Raw genomic sequence first — 22,002 nt, forward strand, 5'->3', positions numbered from 1 at the left:
TGAAAGGGGCTTCTGTTGGACAACTGTCTCTTCCTCTCAGCACAAGTGTGGGATTGTTTTAAAGCGCATCATTCCAACTTTGTGTCTGAATATATATAGGCTACTATAATACATTTTGTCTGAATATACAGGCTGTCTGTTTCATTAATATTATTAAAACAATTGTGGTATCATGGGGAAAAAAAGTTGAATATATATTTTTCCTATAGATATTTGGTTTTGTGTGCCAAATTTGTTGTTATTACCAGATATTTTAAGGTATGTTTGCTTGGTGATTTTGTTTTGGAACCTTAAGAAAACTTTAACTCGATTTTTCTCAAAATTGACTTTGCTGACTTTATCGACTTCTAATAGGTGTAGCTCATTAAATTTATTTTTTGTCTGATTCCAACAAATCATACCTTCCTTTTGAAGGTTTTTTTAATAGAGAATGTGAAAATAACAATAACTCAATTTTGAAAATATGCTCATTGCGACTCATTTTGCCAGCAAGGGTCACATATAATTAATCTGTTAACTACAAAAGTTATTTTCTCTTTGTATTGTGTTGATTGATTAACATTAATGACACTTTAAAACCTAATGCACAGATGCAATATAATGATGTGCATCGGTTTTCTTTCTCCACTGTTTAGGTTCACATAAGCGGCTGTGTTTACGGGGATACGGGCATTTTAACAGTTTTCCGTGTATGTGTCCGTTCAAGCATAAAAAGACGAGAAGGAGAACTGAATTTGGTTTTTGCTTTAATCTCGTTTGATTGTTTAAAATGACAGGACTTAATAAACACTTGCACATGATAAACTTTGCAATTAATCTGCAAATCACGTGTGTTTTGAACCGTGGGGCCTGGTCCATACGGATCAACTACGATCCCTGACATCGTACATCCTACCATGTGACTATCGCGGATGCGGATGTGCGATGTCAATGCTGAAACCATATATTGTGCAGCCCTACTCAAGTGTTGATAGAAAACCAATGCATGAAGCTTTTTGTTTTGTTTAAAAGCTGAGGCTCTGCTCTTTCTTTTGATATATTGTTTGCTCATATTCATACAACAAAAAAATCTGCGGGCCACGAAAGTTTTGTGGAAATTATCAAAAAAGCTGATGCTGGCTGAGTGCAACTTTTAAAAAGCTGGAGGGGAAAGGGTTGATTATGCAACATTGCAACTTTATTTAAGTCTTTTTTTTTTTTTTTTTCATTTTAAACGCCGGTATCAGATGGTTATACCATTTAATATAATATAGTACTTTGTTCTATTTTCATGGTAGGCTACTTCAAAGGATACTACATTAATAACATGTCCAAACATGCTTGATTTAGTGTGAACAGACCGGTTGTTCATGACTTTTCTGTGAAAACTTGCTTCTGTCAATGAATATGAATCCTTTGAGGCTGCAAAAACATGAAGAAAAAAAAAAATGTATATATTTATTTTATTTTTTTTAGAAACAAACTTGCTAGTCCCCATATGCGCCATGAGTGAGCTATGTGTGTGGGTGGGGGGACAGACTAGTCCTCCTAAAGGAGCACTGGGTTCTGATTGGTTGACGCTGGTCACATGTCCTGCCGCCTGGCTGTGGTGTAGGCAGTGGGTTGTTCACTGGCGGGAGGGTGTTTCACAGGGAATAGCAGCACAGCTGCAGAGGGAAGAGCCCAGTTGCCGGGATAGCCCAAAATGGATATGGCTAACCTCTTCAAACACTTCTTCCGTGAGTTTTGCCACCTTTTCTCTCCTCTTTATTATATCACCAGTCTAGAAAGTTGACACTGCTGAAAGTTGTGGCTTGGACTTATTGCTTGTGTTGTTTGAGTTTGCATTGAGACATTCTTAGTTGTGGGATTAGGGAAGTTTGAAAGGCTTTTCCCCCTCTGAGCTGAGCTGGGTGCGAGTTTGTCAGTAACCCCCACTCTCTCTCTCTCTCTCTCTCACACACACACACACGCACACGCACACACACACACACACACACACACACACACACACACACACACACACACACACACACACACTCACTCACTTTATTTATTTATTTTTTATTTATTTCTATGTCATTGGAAAGCAACTATGAGCGAACACAAGTTTGTTAGGAAATGTCTCCTTTTTTTCCCTCGTTCTCTGTGTGTTAGTCGAGCAGCTGGGCGGGCAGTTCTCTGAAAAGCCTGTAATTGCACTTCACACACACACACACACACACACACACACACACACACACACACACACACACACACACACTGCAATCAACAGTGTAAAGAACCTCCACTCCTCTTTGTGCACTTAAACTCTCCTGTTACACTCAACCGGAATTTTCTTTCCCAGCCCGATCCTCCTTTAATCAGGTTCAGCTTTTGAAGCACACTGGCTCTTGTTGGTCCAGCACGATGATGTTTTCCTGTGGTCTGCTGTCGTGGGGGTTTCCTCGTGCCAGTGGGCCGTAGTTGGGCGACGTCAGCTCTCCGGTCAAACACTGAGAGCATTGTGTCATCTGGAGCTGATTGATGAAGCTCATATCTCTTCTGGGAGAACTGCTGCCGCTGCTGGAATATATTCTTCCTTTCTTCAGTCATGTGTTCACTGACTCCCCTCATGTTCCTCTTTCTGTAGCTGTGCAGTTCAGTGTCCATCTAGGCTTTTTATTTCAAGCACCGAACGGATACTGGGTTGTTGAGATGTGTTAACAGATGCCGAAGGATCGTAGGACATGATGTGGTCGTGTTTGAAGTGTTTGGGTACGTAATTGTGCTTGAGAAATAAGTATCTTGAAGGGATTGATAGGTTGAAATGTTTGTATTTAGTAATTAAACACATATGACCCATACCATATTGGTTTTCAGCTATTATTAGAGATTTCTTACGTTTATTGGTTGTATAGTACTGTTCAAAAGTTTGGGTCGTAAAAATGTTTTTGGAAAATCTCTTACGCTCACTAAGTCTACATTTAATAGATACATACAGTAAAACAATAATATTGTGAAAATAGATATGTATAAATATGCTGATTTTGTGTACAAGAAACATTTCTTATTATCATCAATGTTGAAAACAGTTGTGTAGCTGATTTGTTTGGGGAACCGTGATACATTTTTGTCAGGATTCTTTGAACAGAAAGACAACATTATAAATATTTTACTTTACTTTTAATAAAACTTATTCAAAAGTTTAGGGTCAGTGTGTATATCAAACAGTGTTGGATATTGAATAATGCATGCTCATATCCTCTATTTTTACATTTAAATTGCCATTGTAACACACTACAAAATATGTTGTTCTTAGTATTTTTTTTCTTGTTTCCATTCCAAACATCTAAAAAATAAATCAAAAAAATAAATCAAGATGCATTTACTAGTAAAATGCCATAAGATATTATATCTTGTTTTTTTGTTTTTGCTTAAACAAGATATAATATCTTATGGCATTTTACTAGTAAATACATCTTGATTTAAGAATTTTTAGATGTTTGGTCTGGAAACAAGACATAAATACTTATGCACTCGCTTAAAATTAATCTTTAAAAACATTAATTTAATAGCAAAGCTCATAATATATACATTTTATACTGTACATTTATAATGCTGTGATGTCTAAATTCTAAATTGATTTCAGTTTTGATTGTTAGGGTTGGGATTAGCCGTAACATGAAAATTATTATTGGTTCAGTGGTTTCAGCAGATTATTGCTATCGGTTGAGGTTGTGAAGTGAAGCAGAAAAAACTCCAGGTCTAGAGACATGTTTTTTAAAAGTTGAACTTCTGTTGCGTTTTTAGCCGACACGTCATGCTTGAGACTCTGCAAAGACACAAGCGACGAGCACAACCGTCAAACACATCCGTCTAGCACGCGTTTACATCGAAAAACAATGGAAAAGCTGCACAGTGGAATAGAAAAATCACGTTCTGTGTGAACAACTCCTTAAAGGGATAGTTCACCCAAAAAATCATTTGCTCAACCTCAAGTTGTTCCAAACCTGTGTGAGATTGTTTTCTTCTAATGAACACAAAAGATGATATTTCAAAGAATATGGATAATCAAACAGTTGAAAGGTAGCCATTGATTTCCATTGTAGGGAAAAAAAAAATACTATTGAAGTCAACTACCATCAACTGTGGTTAGGAGTGAGTAAACAACGACAAAACTTTCATTTTTGGGTGAACTATCCCTTTAATGCTTAATGACATGCAACTGTAGTATAAACGGTGTTTAGAGGATAGGGCTGTCATGATTATAGATTTTCACTACACTTACCATGGCCAAAATACATTTTGGAAAAAAAATATTTCATCTTTGAAGTTAAATTCATCTTCAACTTTGTGTGTTTGTTTTTTTTGGTTAAAAAATCACATTGAAAATATGAGTGTAGGGAGGCATAGAGAGAGAGAATCGACAGCTCTAGTTGGCGCTAAACCCGACGTAAACCTAGACGCGTCTTCATGTGGCGCATGTGGATGTGTGTAAACACAAACGTTGCATGGAAAAGAGCAGCTTGGAATTTCTTCAAAATATCTCCTTTTGTGTTGCACGGAAGAAAGAAAAAGTGATGCGAGTTTGGAGTGAAATAATGCAGATTTTTGTCCCTTAAATCCATTACATCAATCTGTCCTGTGAGGTGGTCTTAGCTTTCGGCAGTTTCTCTACTCTCCGCCTCACCCTTTCTCTCTTTTCCTGTGGTTCAGCCTTCGCTCGTAGCGGAAGTGGTTTAATTTGAGACAGATTCTCCTCAGATCTTTGGAGCCTGTGAGGGAGGAAGTGAGGAAACCGGGTTGTTGATTCACTGCAGCGTCAGCCCATCCGTCTGTTTTCCTCCACTTCCCACTCCGACACTTTTGTTATAAAGCCAGTCAACTCTTCCTCTCTGATGGAAAGCACCACAAGATAACGTCGCTTTTTGAGAAGGACAAACGCTCAAGCTTGAACTGAAATGCGAGTGCCTCTCACACAAGTCGAGGGCCGGAAGTGCTGATGGCTTTCTGGAGTGTTCCTGACTAAAACACACATCAGGCTCGGCTGGCTCTGCGTACGTGGATGAGCGGTGACCCCCGTTTGACTCCCTCTCTCTCTCTCTTTCTCGACAGACCCGCGCTAGCCAAACAAGCACAGATGTGTGACGGAGGCTTTTTATACCAGCTCGTCATCACAGTACGTGCACCGGGACTGAGCGTCGGCACTTGAAATCGGGGAATGTCACAAAGCGTTTCACCCCAAAAGCAAAAGAAGGAATTAACACAGTAGTCTGTTATTTGTATACTGGGAAAAAGTATTTTCACTACAGTAATGCAGTATTGAAAACCATATGAATCATAAAATGTACATTTTATATGACGTTAAATGCAACCCTTAGCAAATCTATAAATTAATACTGTACATTACCACATTATGCGACACCTACCATCTTAAATTATGGATTGTAGACAAAATAATCTCAATCTGAGATTATGTTTGTTTTTCCCAGTGCGAGACAAACTTTCATTTATTGTGTTTAAACTTATTTCATTAATTCAATTTTGTTATTATATATTGTATTTTGGGATTAAATATTTATATTATATTTTTGTTGTGAAATTTAACGTTGATTTCTAGATCAGTCTTTTGCAATAGCTCAGTTTTCTAAGCTGTTGTGAAGCATCTGCATGCTTCATTTAGGGAAATGAAAATGATTTTTGAGGTCTGTTCTTTGCAGATAGTTTTTGTTTTATTTGTGCATCGATCGAGCATGTGATGTGCACAGACAGCCTTGAGCTCTGTGGTTTACAGTCACTGTCATTGGAGGCCTTTTGATGTCTTGCCTTTTTTGAGTTGAAAGAACGTCTCGTTTTCCGCTCGGCTTCGAGTCCAGCATTTTAGATTAGAAGTGTTAAGTGATTTTCTTTCGTTTTGCTTGTATCTCCCTCATTCGTACTCTTGGGTACATTGTCATAAGAATATTTTGTGATTATTTACACAGTATCTCTCTGTCTTGCACAATTTTTGTAGGCAACTATACAACAGCTGTTACTGTACGCGGACTGTACAATGACAAGTATTCTTGAAGTGCCTTGAAGCAACTGTGTAAACACAATGGTGTATGAATATGATAATGGTGTTTCATTCAGTACCATGGTATACATTTCAATATTTAACATCTGATACAATCTCATTTCTATGGTACTACCACAGTTTATGTATATTTGTCCATTTGACAAGGGTTTGTTTTCCACACTTTCATAGCATTTATTTACTTTGCATAGTTGCAATTTAAAAATCCACCTTTTCATGGCTGTAGGTTGCTTTTAAATGCAGTACAGCCCTATATTGGAGAACAATAGGATGAACTCACCAGAGGAAACAACTAATCCAAGTTGCACTCAGAGGAAAGAAGGGAAGGGAAGTGGATGTAGTCTGTTGGGCGGGTGGAATACTAGCTTTATATGAATCATACTCTGCTGTGTTTTTACATGTTGAAATGGTTGCCAGTTAGTTGCAGATGGCATATTTTAGCTTAAACTTGATTTAAAAAAAAACTTTTACAAGTAATATTAGAGAGGAAAATAAAAACACATCGACATATGCACGTTGAGTTATGGCCATGCCAAGTGTGTAGCATCCTCTGTAGGAATCCAGGAACATTCCTTATCCTGTATTCAGGAAACACACCATGGCTCCATACAATGTGTTTTGTTCTATTAGCAGCACATCCATGGACACATATAGAGACCAGATTATCAGAGCCTTGGGTTCGGTCAAAGCCTCCTAGCATTATGGTGGCGAGTTTTGTTATTTGACAAGCATCATTTGGAATTTTCTTCAGAATTCAAAATCTTGTTAAAAAAGTACAATTCCAACTATAAAAAAAACAAAAAAAAAAACATATTCCTAAGTGGGATATATGCACCATGTGTGATAGTGAAACCTGATTTCACCTAGTACAACATGTTCTTGGAACAGAATTCCAATCGGCCAATCAGATTTAAGGGACAAGTTTACAGTTTCTGTCAAGTTTAGGCTTACAAGCAGGGTTATGTGCCAGGGATCTATTCACCTATCACTTTCCCTCTGATTTTAGGGATAAGTTATGGGTTGGGAGAGGGTTAGGACTACATTTTCAGACAGGAATGTTGTTCCAGGATCAACAAGATATGGAACACGTCTGTCTTGGCAAAATGACGGTGACCCATGTGTGATACAGCCTGTTCGTGAAATTGTGTTTGTGTTGATGTGGTTGGTTATTGTCTGAGAGTGTTAGGTAAGAGATTTGAAAAAACTTTGGAAACTCTCCATGTCACCTTTTAAGAGACCATGTAGACTGACTAATCCAGTGACTGAGTGGGAGGATTACCTTCCGTCACGTGAAGCAACATCAATCATATTACGCTCGAGAAAACTACCACCACTGGTCTGAACGTTCACACACCCAAGATCAGTTGCTCGTTTTAACAAGTGAAAACTTGAAATTTGCCTTCATAATTCTTGTATGTTTTAGCCTGTATTTGAGTCCAGATTTGCACTTATTCACACTTCTTTATTCAAATTTCTATTTTCTTGAATGAATTAGATCCCTCAAAAGTGAAAAGTTTTTCCAAACCCCTATAATATTCTTCTATTGAACAGAAAAACCCTATAAAAAGAGTCCAAACAACTTTTCCCACTATATTTCAAGTCTTGTGAATTCATATATGTTTGTGTGATGAAGATACCCAAATATTTGATGATGATATTACTATTGTAAACTAGCAATGCTCAAACCTTTTATTTACTCTGGATCTTTTCAATGAATTAATTGACCTGGTTCACAAAACCTTTCTGAATGATTCCTTTATGAATTGTAATCTGGAATAAAATCATTTTTGGGCGAACTATCCCTTTAAGAAATGTCTTTTGAATTTGTGGATGATCATGAGTTGACCTTGTGCTGTCAGAAGGTTCACACACCCGTGGTTACGTGCACCAACACGTCCACGCATGGAGCTCTAAATGCTCCAGTTACTATTGCTCTACAACTTCACGTTTACTTCCTGCTCACATTGACCATGCAAATGTCCACCCCCCTCAATCGGACATAGCTTAGGGGCCAGAGGCAAATAGCTTGGTTTGAGATTTCATGTATTTGTAATGCAAATCAGGCAGTAGAGGCATCCGTAAGCACAGAATAAATTCCTCTGGCCTTGAGCTTTGATAAGCATCTTGCTCTGAGCAAAAAGGGGCTCTTGGAAAAGCTTTATGTTCTCACTCAGTTAACCTTTAACCTCTGAGTAAGCATAAAGTAAATTGGGTGATTTCCTTTTAGATTAGTTAAGAGTAGATCCAAGATTTCAGCTTCTTCTCGGTTGTCAAGTTTTGAAAAATCATAGCTGCTAAGTATTGCCTACAGGTATATGAAGTTAAAATGGTAAAGGATGAGTTTGCCTCCTTCCCAGATAGATTGATAACAAAATGAATCCTGTGTTTTACCTCTTTTTTGGGGGCTTAGTACCATGTTAATAATATCATGGCTATTTGGAGATATCCATTTTAAAAACCTCATAAACAGCCTAAGGTGCTGTGGTGGACTTAGTTGGCCCAAATGCTTATCTCCTGGTAAGAATGGTCTTGCCTGATGGTTTTAGGGTGGTTTGTGGTACTTTGAGCAAACCTTCTCAGACCAGCAACCCACTTTGAATACATGCTGTAAAACTAGCCTATTGTATTAGCATGGTATTCTTTGAAGAACCATGTACTTTGTATTGTATACAGTACCATGGTATTATCATCTAATACAGTAATTTTGTTGCTTCAGTACATTTTTGTAAGGTATCTAAAGAGAACATGTGTTTATCTGTCCTTGGGCCGGTACAAACTTCACTGCCAAGTGGACATTCCTGTATAGTAACACTATTCACAAACCTTTGCCAAACCCGCCAACATGGTCGAAAGGCCTCAGGGTCAGATATTCTCCATTAATCCTGCAGACCGACCCACTTGGCTTGACCTAATGTGGTCGGACAAGCCGAAATCCTCAACGGTATCTGTGAACCTAACCCAACACTCCCGCACTCATTCCCTCCCCATGGAGGAGGATGATGGGTGTGGTTTTCATTCCAGTGTCTCTTTGCAGTTAATTGTACTTTTCTCTGAATAATAGAGCTAAACCGCACAGCTGTGTCTTGCGAATGAGTGAAGCAGGGGGAAAATTATAAATATCTTTTCTGAGAATAAATTTGACACATTAGTATCATGGTGGCAATATTTTTTTGCGTTGTCATAAAGCAAGCACGTGTTTTGGTTTGCAGAACTGTCCTGTTGCTCCTACATGCCTGTTCACATGGACATCATTGAATAATTTCCATAATCAAGCAGGAAGGCAAAGATGCACGGCTTGTCATGATTTGTGAGTGGTGAGAACATGATTAGTTGGTTGTGATTGGGTGGTTTCTAAACTGGACCAGTGCCCGTGTTTACTAAGAGAGCACACATTGCTCAAGCAGGCGGGAGCTGATAGCTACTGTACCCCTGTCAGTGTGAAAACACAAGCCTCACTGCACTGTAACATGTGTTTGGACAAGTTCTCCTTTCACTCATGCGCTGCCTGTTGGTGCCTGTATCAAAATACAATGGTCTTTGGTTTCACAGATACAGGGTGTACAGAGTACAGGGTGCGGGGTGATGAAATTACCCCCTGAAGAGATTGTCTCAACTCATTTTTCATTTCCAATCAAGATTTTCCATTGAAAATACCTTTTGATAAATGTGTTATTTTAAAGTGGTGCAGACAGTTGTGCAGTCAATGTCATTAAGCTAATGCATGAGTTTTTGCTCAGGATACAAAAGAACTGATCCAGAACCTAGTCAGTGTGAAACCGAGTCTGGAATCAGAGTTAAACTTGGTTCGCAGTGTTCACAAAGTTTAGCAGTTAAAATTATGCCTCCTTGTACCTTGTTTTGACTACTTTTTAAAGCATTATCTCAGGAATTCTTCATGGAGAAGGCAATCCCAGAATGCAGAAACAAGCTCACTGAAAAAAAAAAGTTTTGATTTGCTAGCAATTTAAATGGAATTGGTGATTCATTGCAGTTCCTCTGGGAGTTGCGTTTGTTTGCACTCTGTTCAACTTTGTCGTATTGCCAATTTCTTGTGGCATTGTTGTAAAAAAAAAAAAAAAAGCTTTCAGTGTTAAGTAGTTGAGTGCAAAGACAACACCTGTTGTATATTTCGGAAAACCCTTAATTGTACTTCTTTTCTGTATGTATGCAGGGATCGGTAAGGTGAAAAGGAAAACAGGCATGCGTGAAACAGCCTCCAACTCGGACTCTGACTTCAATCCAGACAACAGCGAACGTCTGTATGACCTAAACCTTCCCGCGCTCGTCAAATTCAGCTACGCGGCCGAGCGGGAAGATGAGTTGTCGTTGGTCAAGGGCACAAGGGTCATCGTCATGGAGAAGTGCAGCGATGGCTGGTGGAGGGGAAGCTACAATGGCCGTTCGGGATGGTTCCCATCCAACTACGTGACGGAGGATGCGGATGGATCGGCGAGCAACGACTCCGCTGGCTTGTCGGAGAAGCTGGCTGCTGTTGTTCATAGTGTGAACGGCAACCGAGTGTTGCACACAGTACAGGCACTCTACCCGTTCAGCTCGGGCAACGACGAAGAGCTGAACTTTGAGAAGGGTGAGGTTATGGATGTTGTGGAGAAGCCAGAAAATGACCCGGAGTGGTGGAAGTGTCGCAAATCCGACGGGCAGATGGGACTTGTGCCGAAAAACTACGTGAATGTTCTGCAGGAGTCGCACAACTCGGCCAGCATGGCAGGGCCGCCCACACCTGACTGTGACTACATTGAGCCTTCATCCAGCGGACGCTTCGCTGGCAAGCAGTGGTACTACGGGAAGGTGACGCGCCATCAGGCAGAAGTGGCACTCAACCTGAGGGGCATAGAGGGAGACTTTCTTATTCGGGACAGCGAGTCCTCTGTGAGTAGACTGACATCTTCCTCCTCATATTCTCATGAAGGTGCTTAAGTACCATAGTTCAGTCCTCATTTGAGGAAAACACCTTCTCCTTAGTAAGTCGAAGGTCAACGTGACGATTTTGAAATGAAATATTTCTAAAGTGGAGAGTTTAGCATTACACCATAAATTACATAGTTCCTTTTTTAATTTTCAAAAGCACACGCACTTCCTCTGTTTCAAAAGCGTCTTGAGCTGCCCATGCATTATGTTTTTGAGTATTATGTTAGCTTAGTAACATCCAAATCCTTTGGAATCAATTGTGAGTCAATTCTTCCTTGTTTTTTTATGAGCTTGTCGATGACGATGCTACCTTAGATCATACCAGCTGTCTTAGTAGTTCACTGTGTTTTGGGACAGAGTTAATAACTTGAGATTACTGGTCTAAATTAACAATTTCTTCCCCTTCTCTTTATATTTTGTTTTTCTAGCCCAATGACTTTTCAATATCGCTGAAAGCTCAGTCCAAAAACAAGCATTTCAAAGTCCAGCTGAAGGACACCCTGTACTGCATCGGACAGCGCAAGTTTAACACAATGGAGGAGTTGGTGGAACACTACAAAAAGGCGCCCATCTTTACCAGCGAACAGGGCGACAAACTCTACCTGGTCAAGGCTCTGGCTTCCTCCTGATCCCAGTAGAAAGAATATCCAGTTAACAAGGACTACACTTCTAGACAGACTGGGAATATCAAGCATTCCATGAAAGGGAGGTACAGGGAGAGATGGACAGTGACACTCCCGTTCATTTGCTCGGAAACTTTCTCATTTCATTGAGGGACACGCCCAATGTATCAAAATACAGTGTTTAGACCATAGGTGATGCAATGTATTTTGATGTCAACGTGTTAGAATTAAAAACTAGGTCTTTTGTTAATATATTCTTTTCATTAATTTCGAAAATGTATTGTTCATTTGTTCTTGAACTTCCCTGCCAATTTTTTTTAACTGTCCTTTCGAGTGTCTGCTGTTGAAGTCCTCACTGCAGAAGAACTTTGCTCAACGTGTTTCAAAGGTCTCACATACTGTCTGTTACTGCCTGCATTGCCTGAATGACACAGAACTATTGAAATTGACGTAATCTGCTATATTTATTAGGAATCAATTTTCTGCCAAATGCTCAAACAATAAAAGTGAGTTACCACAAGGATTTGCAAGAATATTCAGATTTAGGCATAATCAGATTAAACTTGAACTGCAATCAATAATGGAAGTCTTGCATCTGAATGTTTCCAAACTTATATCAAGCTTATAGTCTCATTTAGGATGACGACCATATTTTTGAGGGGTAAAGTTGCTGAATTTCTACTTCCTTGACAATCGAGGTGCAAATTATTGAGGCTTGCCAGCTAGTGCTTAATTTGTTATCCACACATCTTGGAACTGTTAGAATCCATGCTATGCCATACATATGATGTTTTGATGATTATCTAATTTTCAAAGAGCTTAGCTGTGATTGATGTCTTCTACTAGACATGTATTTGAATGAACCTGGGAGTTTGTGCAAGAGTTGCAGATCTTCATTGGAGCCTGAATTGCAATGCCATGACTAAAGAAGATTAAACTACATTGGTGCACACAAGAGGTCTTTTAACATTCAGTGTTTTACTAATAAAGCTGTCTTTCAAGATCAAAGCCGCAATCCTTTTGATAAAACGAGTGTGACTTTTGTGTAGTTTTTGTTATCGATGGCAATGGCGTTTGCCGTTTGGTTTAAAGCTTAATTAGGTGTTTGCCTTTGCTTTGGCACTGTCTCAAATGAAGCAGGTATTGTAGCGTAGAAGATGAATGAAGGCAGCATTGTGAGCTCAGGTTTAAGGAAGGATCTACTTCGCTTGGCGATCAAGATCTGCAGTGCTGCTTCCTTGTAGTTTTCATCAGGTTATGATAAACGGTGAGATATGTTCCATTGAGGATCAGATGTTTTTATGTAAAACTTCGTAGATAAGTACGTTTGGTGGACCAGGCAATGGAAAAGACACTTCCCTGGACACGTCTCCACGTTTCAAGTTGGAAAAATGTGGAAGTTTCTTTTCTCAAGACTCATGAGGAGGGTGATGATCTGGGCTCTCCTCCAGGAGACCATCACTATTACCATGATTACTTCTCCAGCTGTTTGGAGCCGGACTGAGGCAAGAGTTGAGGAATGGGTTTTTTGAGGAGTGTGTGGAAAAATCGCCAAGACATGCAGAGTTTGGTCGAGCGTTTTAGTCTTGGATTTAGTGGAAATGTCAGATTTCTGTCAATATGACACTTAGTGTTTAGGAGAGTGGGTCTTGCTTCAGGACAAAGTGATGACTTAACAGTACCAAACATTTTATAATTTAGTTTAGTAGTTTTGTTGATGTTTTTTTCCAAGCAGCCAGACCTTGTTGGATAACATCCCGCAAGACCTTATCAGAACAACCCTGTTACCCAATTTTGGGTTGTGACGTACCATTTGAGATCCTCTTGTTTTGGATGAGGGATGTCTGAGATGTGTAGTCTTATCACATAGCTTGTGCCTTCATCTCAGTTGTTGGAACCAAAGGTTTGGTGTTCCTCTTCGCTATTCCAAGATGCACACGTTGTTATTTGAGTATCACTTTGCATGTGCGCAATGCGTCCCTGATAAGTGACTGATGTCCACGGACCGTGTCCTGGTCATACAAACATTCCCATTGGGGAACTTTATCATGATTTGCCTCCTGACTGAAGTGACCTTACCATATGGACCTTAGTCAGGTTAAAAGCCATATTTAAGCTCAGTGGGTTAAACCAAGGGTGTCCAATCCTGCTCCTGAAGGGTCCGCTTTCCTGCAGAGTTTAGCGTCAACACACCTGGAAGTTTCTGGTAATCCTAAAGACTTTGATTAGCTGGTTCAAGTGTGTTTAATTTGGGTTAAAGGTAAATTATGCAAGAAGCTGGGCCTGGCTGTCTAAGAGCAGGATTGAACACCCCTGATTATACCGTTGTCTACAATGATGTTAATCATAAACCTTGCTGAACAAAGCTACATCATTGCTTCACAGTTTTGTTTTAATTTGCTTCAGATTAAATATGGCATTAAACTTACCTAAGGTGAGTAGACCTAGTAAACATGTTTACCTAATAATGTCTGTGCTGGATATGAGTATACCTGTGCTTAATGCTGCTTTCACGAGCTATCAGAACTTTACTACTTCCCACTTCTGAAGTCGTGATTACGAGCTTGTCGCATTCAAGTGCTTAAAGAACAGGAACCATGGAGGACACCAGGTTTATAAATCGTATTTAAGCCAAAATATTTAGCATCCCATTCATTGACAACCATATAAACATTCACCACCCTATCTGTAGTCGGCTTGCTGACAGTTCTGGAAGTTTTGTCAAATACAGGCTATCTTCGCTGTGTATGAAACATACAATGCTTAAAATGATTATTCATATATGTACAAAATGCACTACTTTAACGACAATAAAAGGTGATGTAGCGATTGTGGAAAAAACGAATAAAGAATAGCAACACTGATTCTTCCCTCTGCCATGTTTAAAGGTTATGACGCCCATCTCTGGAACTATCAAAATCATCCCAGAGTTTCCCAGTGGTAAACACGGCTTGAAGAGGGCGTTCATGTCCAATATTTAACTGGGAAACTCATATTTATGATAATTCTGATAGCACGTGAAGGCAGCTTTAAACTGCTAGATACACCGATCAGCTTATGAGGTAGCTAAGAACTGAAAGCGGTGGTTATCAATCATGTACACCCAACCAGAAAGGTTTTTTTTTTTTTTTTTTTTTTTTCTTTGGGTTGTGACCAAATAACTTTATTGTCCTTTCTTTTGGGAGCATGGTGGTGTTCACTGATTTTGAACAGAACCGTAAAGATTGAAAACTTTATTTGTGTCTGGTCTGAATGTTCATGCAAGGTGCATAATAACACAGCATGGACACTTTTTTTTATTTTCTTTAACAATGCTATATTTCAGTCTTGTACTATGTTTTGGCCAATTTAAGTCATACAGTTTTGGATAAAGTTTCTAAAATAACGTTTTAATTTGTATTCAAGCTTTCAGAAAAAATGGATAAATCGAGAAATCAATGCCCTCATCAACTTAATTTAGTTACAAAATAATGAATTCTGAATTCAATCCTCTGGATCCTCCACCGAATTCGAGCATAATAGATTTAGTGGGCTGAATTGATCAGATTTAATGAGGAAATTCATTCCGATTATTTGTGTATCCGATTGGAATCTGATCTTAATTATTGACTGTCCACATTGTGTATCGCAACGCTTTGGTTTTCCGGTGTGTAATTTGCAACAACACAGTTTTGTTTCTACAGCGACTCAGCATGTTTCCTATAGCAATGTATGACATGTTTACCTTTTAGGCGTGAGAAAGTCTCACAAACCACGCGAAATCCGATCAGTGCAGTCGGACTGAAACGGATTTCCAGAAATGCGCATGCGCAAAACCACATGAATGTAGTTCGAAGCGGATTCGTAAGCGCCGTTCACACTTGCTAAATATGATCGGATTCCAATCGGGATATGCACAGAAATCTGGACTGACAGTCTGAACGAGGCTCCGTTTCCACAGATCGACCCGGAGGTGCTGTGAAAATGAAATGTAGTTGTATGTTCGCTGTCTCCAAGAAGATGATACCATTCCTCTTATGTAATAGGAGTTTATTGATCTGTACAAAGGAAGAAATAAACAACATAAATCAATATTATCATCTCTTTTATGTCATCCAGGACAGAAAAATGTGGCGTGTCAGAATTGTAATGGTTAAAAAGTACATATAAAGGCTTAACAATACGAGTAAATGTCATTCGAAATGTTAGCCTGCATGATTTTGGCTTCCACTGCTATGGAAATTAAATTGATGGCATTTGATGAAGACCTGCTGGGAATTATAATGACTTCACTCATGCTGTGCGTGAGACAATTAAGACAAGAAACAATATTCATACTGAAACATGTCAGCTATAGGAAGGGAAAGGACTTGAGAGAGAACAGTAGGGACACCGTTTGACTTAAATGACTAGCGTCTGCATAGTTCCCTAAATACAAAAATGTACTCTACATGATTTTGCAACCAAAACCAGTGTAACTCCCTAAAATGTTAGATGCAGATGACCATAGTGTATTATTAGCTTACATTTGATTGCAACATCAGTTATATATATATATATATATAAATGTGGTGGAACTGGAAGTATCATAACTAGTCTTAAGGAATGTAGAGCTACTGAAACTCTCATATTACTTGTTTTGACATTCGCAGGAAATCAAGCTAGAAAGCCATGCAAACACTGTCATTCCTCATTAGTCACTAACGTTATGTCTAAACGAGCAAAGACATTCCTCATTACACTATTTGCTGATACTGTTAGTGTGGATACGCCTTCTGAAAGAGGCTGATGGCTATAAAGATGCCAGCACAATTGCGCCCTCCAGTGGCCAACATGAGGCATTACACACATGCTAATACATCACACTAGCTCACATGCTATCCACCCTTTACATACAGTTCGTAAAATCAGTACTGGTGAATCTCAAATAGTGTTTTTTTTTTTATTGCCATACTGTATCTGGTGAATTTCTTGTAGGAGTTTGCGCTACGGATGAGTAGCGGTTCGTGATGATTCTCACATTAATTTCATCGTTTAAAAAAGCGAGTAATCCCAGGCCGAAACCACCACAGCAGTCAGTACATGTATCATTCTTAAAGCCATAATACAATTAAATTAATAAACTGAGCTAGATGTCCATGTTTACAAGCACACTTTTATGGTGTGGTTGTTTCTAGCATTCTGGCTATGTTCAAAATAGCTTACTACTGTTCAGCATGCGTATATTTCCAGAGAGCAAGTAAAACAGGCTTTATTCCTCACATTTTAACTGTATTGTATTACATTGTTGTAATATGATCTTGTCACATTAATTCAGTGGTGTCTTCACTTTTATGTTGTGTTTTTAAAATGTTGGGGGTTTTAGTGCACCGTAAAAAAAATTTATACTATTTTCCAGCAAGGACACATTGATCACACAATGTTGCAAAATATTTCTATTTCAAATAATTAAATAATCCAGAAATAAAAGTATCATGGTTTACACAAAAATATGAAGCAGCACAACTGTTTCTAGAGCATTAAATCATCATATTAGAGTGATTTCTGAAGGATCATGTGACACTGAAGACTGGAGTAATTATGCTGAACATCCAGCTTTGATCACAGGAATAAATTACACTTTATATATTCACATAGAAAACATTGTAATAATATTTCACAATGTTACTGTAATTAAGATCGAATGCAGCCTTGGTGAGCAGAAGAGACTTCTTTCAAAAACATTATAAAATCTTACGGACCCCAAAACTTTTTGTGTATACATAAATATGTATTCATACACTGCAGCAACAGTAAGAACAGTGTGTTAGTGTGCTATTTTAAACACAGCCAGTCTTACTACACACCCTCACCTGCAAAGGACATCATTTTATTGCATGGCAGAAGTATGCAATTTGGAATTGTGCATGCGAGCACACGATTAAAGGGATACTTCACCTCTGGGAAGATGAATGTGTATTTAAAATAGGTCATTTATGTAGAAGAAATGTGAAGAAATTTTTTAATTTGGAGCTTTCTAGCCTGAGAAAAGCCAGAAAATGTATTTTTGGCTCATGTGGATGAAAGACAACAACTCCCAGAATGCACTTGCTTCGCTGCCCTAGGAGGCCACGCCTACTGGTAAGAGAGCGCAGTTTAAAACAAGGTTAGGCTACCAGTGAGTCTCCGTGACGAGTCTGCCTGGGATTTCGGGATCGCCCAAAATGTCCGGGATTCGGCTTTTGCGTTCTACAGTCGCCATTCATCATGTTTACTGTGGCGAGCAGGACGAGGCTGAGGGGCGCGGGAGAACGGCGCGAGTCATTACTGAGACGCGCCGGTCTCGCAACGGAGGTGCGGGAATTTTCTTAGCAATGTTAAAACGCACATCAACCGATCACTTGTTTAGCGTTCATGTAAACACTACATTCAGATTCACCAATCGGAATGAATTCAGTTAGATTGAAACGAGAGGTGTGCATGTAAACAATGAATGGCGACTGTAGAAAGCAAAAGCCGAATCCCGGACATTTTGAACGGTTTCGCCCGCCGGACAAGTCCGGGAAAAGGAGGATGGTAACCCCTACTTACTCAGCTTTCTCCTACTATTCAGCTTTCTCCACAGAACAAGAGCCTGCTAGCTTAGCTTCCAAAGAAAGATGGCTGACTGTGTGTACATTATGTGAGTGAGATCCCACCCTCTATGGGTGGATTGAAAACATGCGGGAAAGCCCGTACTACTGGCTGTAGTCTTTAGCCTCTGACCAGAAAATCCTCCGATGACGCAAAATGACGATTTTTGCGTCATCGGAGGATTTTTTCCAGACAAAAAATACATAAATCTCTCCTCTCAGGGGGATATGAGGGTGGAAAGCACTAATTCGAAAATACTACAGGTTTTCTGCTAATACAAAGCTTAATGCTAAATCCTGAAGTATCCCTTTAATTTCAACATTCGAAAATGTATTCAAAGATGTGGATGGCCCACATGATCTCATATCTCATAATCGCATGATCCAGATTCTTGGAAGGGAATGTGTGTCGACCTGTAACCCTTTCAAACACACTCTTGCCACATCTCCCAGCCCTCACACACACCCCTGCCACTTCTCTTAGCCCCCACACACTCCTGCCCCATCTCCCAGCCCTCACACACACTCCTGCCACATCTCCCAGCCCTCACACACACACTCCAGTCCACCGGGACGCTTCACTGCCTCTGGTTATCTGTGATCGTTCACTAGACATGTCTGCACGACCAGATCAAAATACTGTAAAGTGTTTGTGAAATATTAAAATATGATAAAGTGAATCAAAGTGCATACATTTAAACTGTTTAAAATGTTTTCATTAAAACATTAATATTTGGGGCAAAATAATGTTGATTCGTCTGAAGTTGACCTTATTTCCTGTATAGGCCGTACATGGCGCCTGTAGTTTAGTTGTATTTTACCCAGAATACTCCTCTAAAGTGCCCCTATTGTGCTATTTTAACAGGTTTACATTCATCCGAGGTTAAAAAACACTTTCATTTTCTTATAATATGCATTGCAGCATCAGCTCTTTTATCAGTGTCTGAAGCGGTCTCACTAAACCCCTCCTCTCCGAGACCCTACTCTGCTCTGATTGGTCAGATGGCCAGTCTGTTGTGATTGGTCTACTCTGCTCTGATTGGTCAGATGGCCCAGTCTGTTGTGATAGGTCTACTCTGCTCTGATTGGTCAGATGGCCCAGTCTGTTGTGATTGGTCTACTCTGCTCTGATTGGTCAGAAGACCCAGTCTGTTGTGATTGGTCTACTCTGCTCTGATTGGTCAGATGACCCAGTCTGTTGTGATAGGTCTACTCTGCTCTGATTGGTCAGATGGTCCAGTCTGTTGTGATTGGTCTACTCTGCTCTGATTGGTCAGAAGACCCAATCTGTTGTGATTGGTCTACTCTGCTCTGATTGGTCAGAAGACTCAATCTGTTGTGATTGGTCTACTCTGCTCTGATTGGTCAGAAGACCCAATCTGTTGTGATAGGTCTACTCTGCTCTGATTGGTCAGAAGACTCAATCTGTTGTGATTGGTCTACTCTGCTCTGATTGGTCAGATGACCCAGTCTGTTGTGATAGGTCTACTCTGCTCTGATTGGTCAGATGGTCCAGTCTGTTGTGATTGGTCTACTCTGCTCTGATTGGTCAGAAGACCCAATCTGTTGTGATTGGTCTACTCTGCTCTGATTGGTCAGAAGACTCAATCTGTTGTGATTGGTCTACTCTGCTCTGATTGGTCAGAAGACCCAATCTGTTGTGATAGGTCTACTCTGCTCTGATTGGTCAGAAGACTCAATCTGTTGTGATTGGTCTACTCTGCTCTGATTGGTCAGAAGACCCAGTCTGTTGTGATTGGTCTACTCTGCTCTGATTGGTCAGATGGCCCAGTCTGTTGTGATAGGTCTACTCTGCTCTGATTGGTCAGATGACCCAGTCTGTTGTGATTGGTCTACTCTGCTCTGATTGGTCAGATGACCCAGTCTGTTGTGATAGGTCTACTCTGCTCTGATTGGTCAGATGGTCCAGTCTGTTGTGATAGGTCTACTCTGCTCTGATTGGTCAGATGGCCCAGTCTGTTGTGATAGGTCTACTCTGCTCTGATTGGTCAGAAGACCCAGTCTGTTGTGATTGGTCTACTCTGCTCTGATTGGTCAGATGACCCAGTCTGTTGTGATAGGTCTACTCTGCTCTGATTGGTCAGATGGCCCAGTCTGTTGTGATTGGTCTACTCTGCTCTGATTGGTCAGATGGTCCAGTCTGTTGTGATTGGTCTACTCTGCTCTGATTGGTCAGATGGCCAGTCTGTTGTGATTGGTCTACTCTGCTCTGATTGGTCAGATGGTCCAGTCTGTTGTGATTGGTCTACTCTGCTCTGATTGGTCAGAAGACCCAATCTGTTGTGATTGGTCTACTCTGCTCTGATTGGTCAGAAGTCTCAATCTGTTGTGATTGGTCTACTCTGCTCTGATTGGTCAGAAGACTCAATCTGTTGTGATTGGTCTACTCTGCTCTGATTGGTCAGAAGTCTCAATCTGTTGTGATTGGTCTACTCTGCTCTGATTGGTCTGAAGACTCAATCTGTTGTGATTGGTCTACTCTGCTCTGATTGGTCAGAAGACCCAGTCTGTTGTGATTGGTCTACTCTGCTCTGATTGGTCAGATGGTCCAGTCTGTTGTGATTGGTCTACTCTGCTCTGATTGGTCAGATGGTCCAGTCTGTTGTGATTGGTCTACTCTGCTCTGATTGGTCAGATGGTCCAGTCTGTTGTGATTGGTCTACTCTGCTCTGATTGGTCAGATGGCCAGTCTGTTGTGATTGGTCTACTCTGCTCTGATTGGTCAGAAGACTCAATCTGTTGTGATTGGTCTACTCTGCTCTGATTGGTCAGAAGACTCAATCTGTTGTGATAGGTCTACTCTGCTCTGATTGGTCAGAAGACTCAATCTGTTGTGATTGGTCTACTCTGCTCTGATTGGTCAGAAGACCCAGTCTGTTGTGATTGGTCTACTCTGCTCTGATTGGTCAGATGGTCCAGTCTGTTGTGATTGGTCTACTCTGCTCTGATTGGTCAGATGGTCCAGTCTGTTGTGATTGGTCTACTCTGCTCTGATTGGTCAGATGGCCAGTCTGTTGTGATTGGTCTACTCTGCTCTGATTGGTCAGATGGTCCAGTCTGTTGTGATTGGTCTACTCTGCTCTGATTGGTCAGAAGACCCAATCTGTTGTGATTGGTCTACTCTGCTCTGATTGGTCAGAAGACTCAATCTGTTGTGATTGGTCTACTCTGCTCTGATTGGTCAGAAGACCCAGTCTGTTGTGATTGGTCTACTCTGCTCTGATTGGTCAGAAGACCCAGTCTGTTCTGATTGGTCTACTCTGCTCTGATTGGTCAGATGGTCCAGTCTGTTGTGATTGGTCGACTGCTTACAGCACGTCGGAAAGCAAATTTCAGCTCTGGATCTTCCCCAGCACTTGAACACAGTGATACGAACAGTAACGATGCCGTTGATTTTTCCGTATCAGTTCCAGCACGAGTCCTCATCCTTTGGAAGTGCAGCAAAGTAGATTTGTGCAGAAAAAAGCATTTTCTCGACATGAACCAAACTCTTCCAGTCTCAGCTACAACTGCAGTGTTAAAGGGTCAAAGTAGACGTTGTTCACAGGCAGCCAATGGGCATTATGCAAATTTGTTACATTGCTAGGTAGATTCCAGCAGGAAGTAATTAAAAATTACTGACGACTCGTTTCAGGCAGTTCAGATTCGCTTCTTTCTTTTGGGAGGCAATAACTCCATTAATCTGCACTCTGATCTTTGAACCTTTGGAGACCTTTTACATTCAAAAACTGCTGTATTACACACTACATGCAAGGTAATAACTGAAAAAAATCATAATAGGGGCACTTTAAGATTTGTGTGA

The 22,002-nt window shown here is 40.2% G+C and overlaps 1 protein-coding gene across 4 annotated transcripts in view; it reads left to right on the forward strand.

Moving 5' to 3' along the window:
• nck1b (NCK adaptor protein 1b) overlaps positions 1–14,455 on the forward strand; it is a 61,106-nt gene extending 46,651 nt beyond the window's left edge. For 2 of the 4 annotated variants that reach the window (XM_079862918.1, XM_079862921.1), the window contains 2 exons: positions 10,209–10,927; positions 11,395–14,455. In XM_079862918.1, the coding sequence (XP_079719044.1) occupies positions 10,209–10,927; positions 11,395–11,595 (920 nt within the window). In that variant the 3' untranslated portion in view covers positions 11,596–14,455. Of the gene's footprint in view, positions 1–1,592; positions 1,719–2,218; positions 2,737–10,208; positions 10,928–11,394 lie in introns of those variants that run through there. The other 2 variants (XM_079862919.1, XM_079862920.1) reach the window with 2 other exon arrangements.
• The last annotated feature ends 7,547 nt before the right edge of the window (positions 14,456–22,002 follow it).

Source organism: Squalius cephalus (genome assembly GCF_949319135.1).
Source record: "Squalius cephalus genome assembly, chromosome: 25".
NCBI lineage: Eukaryota > Metazoa > Chordata > Actinopteri > Cypriniformes > Leuciscidae > Squalius > Squalius cephalus.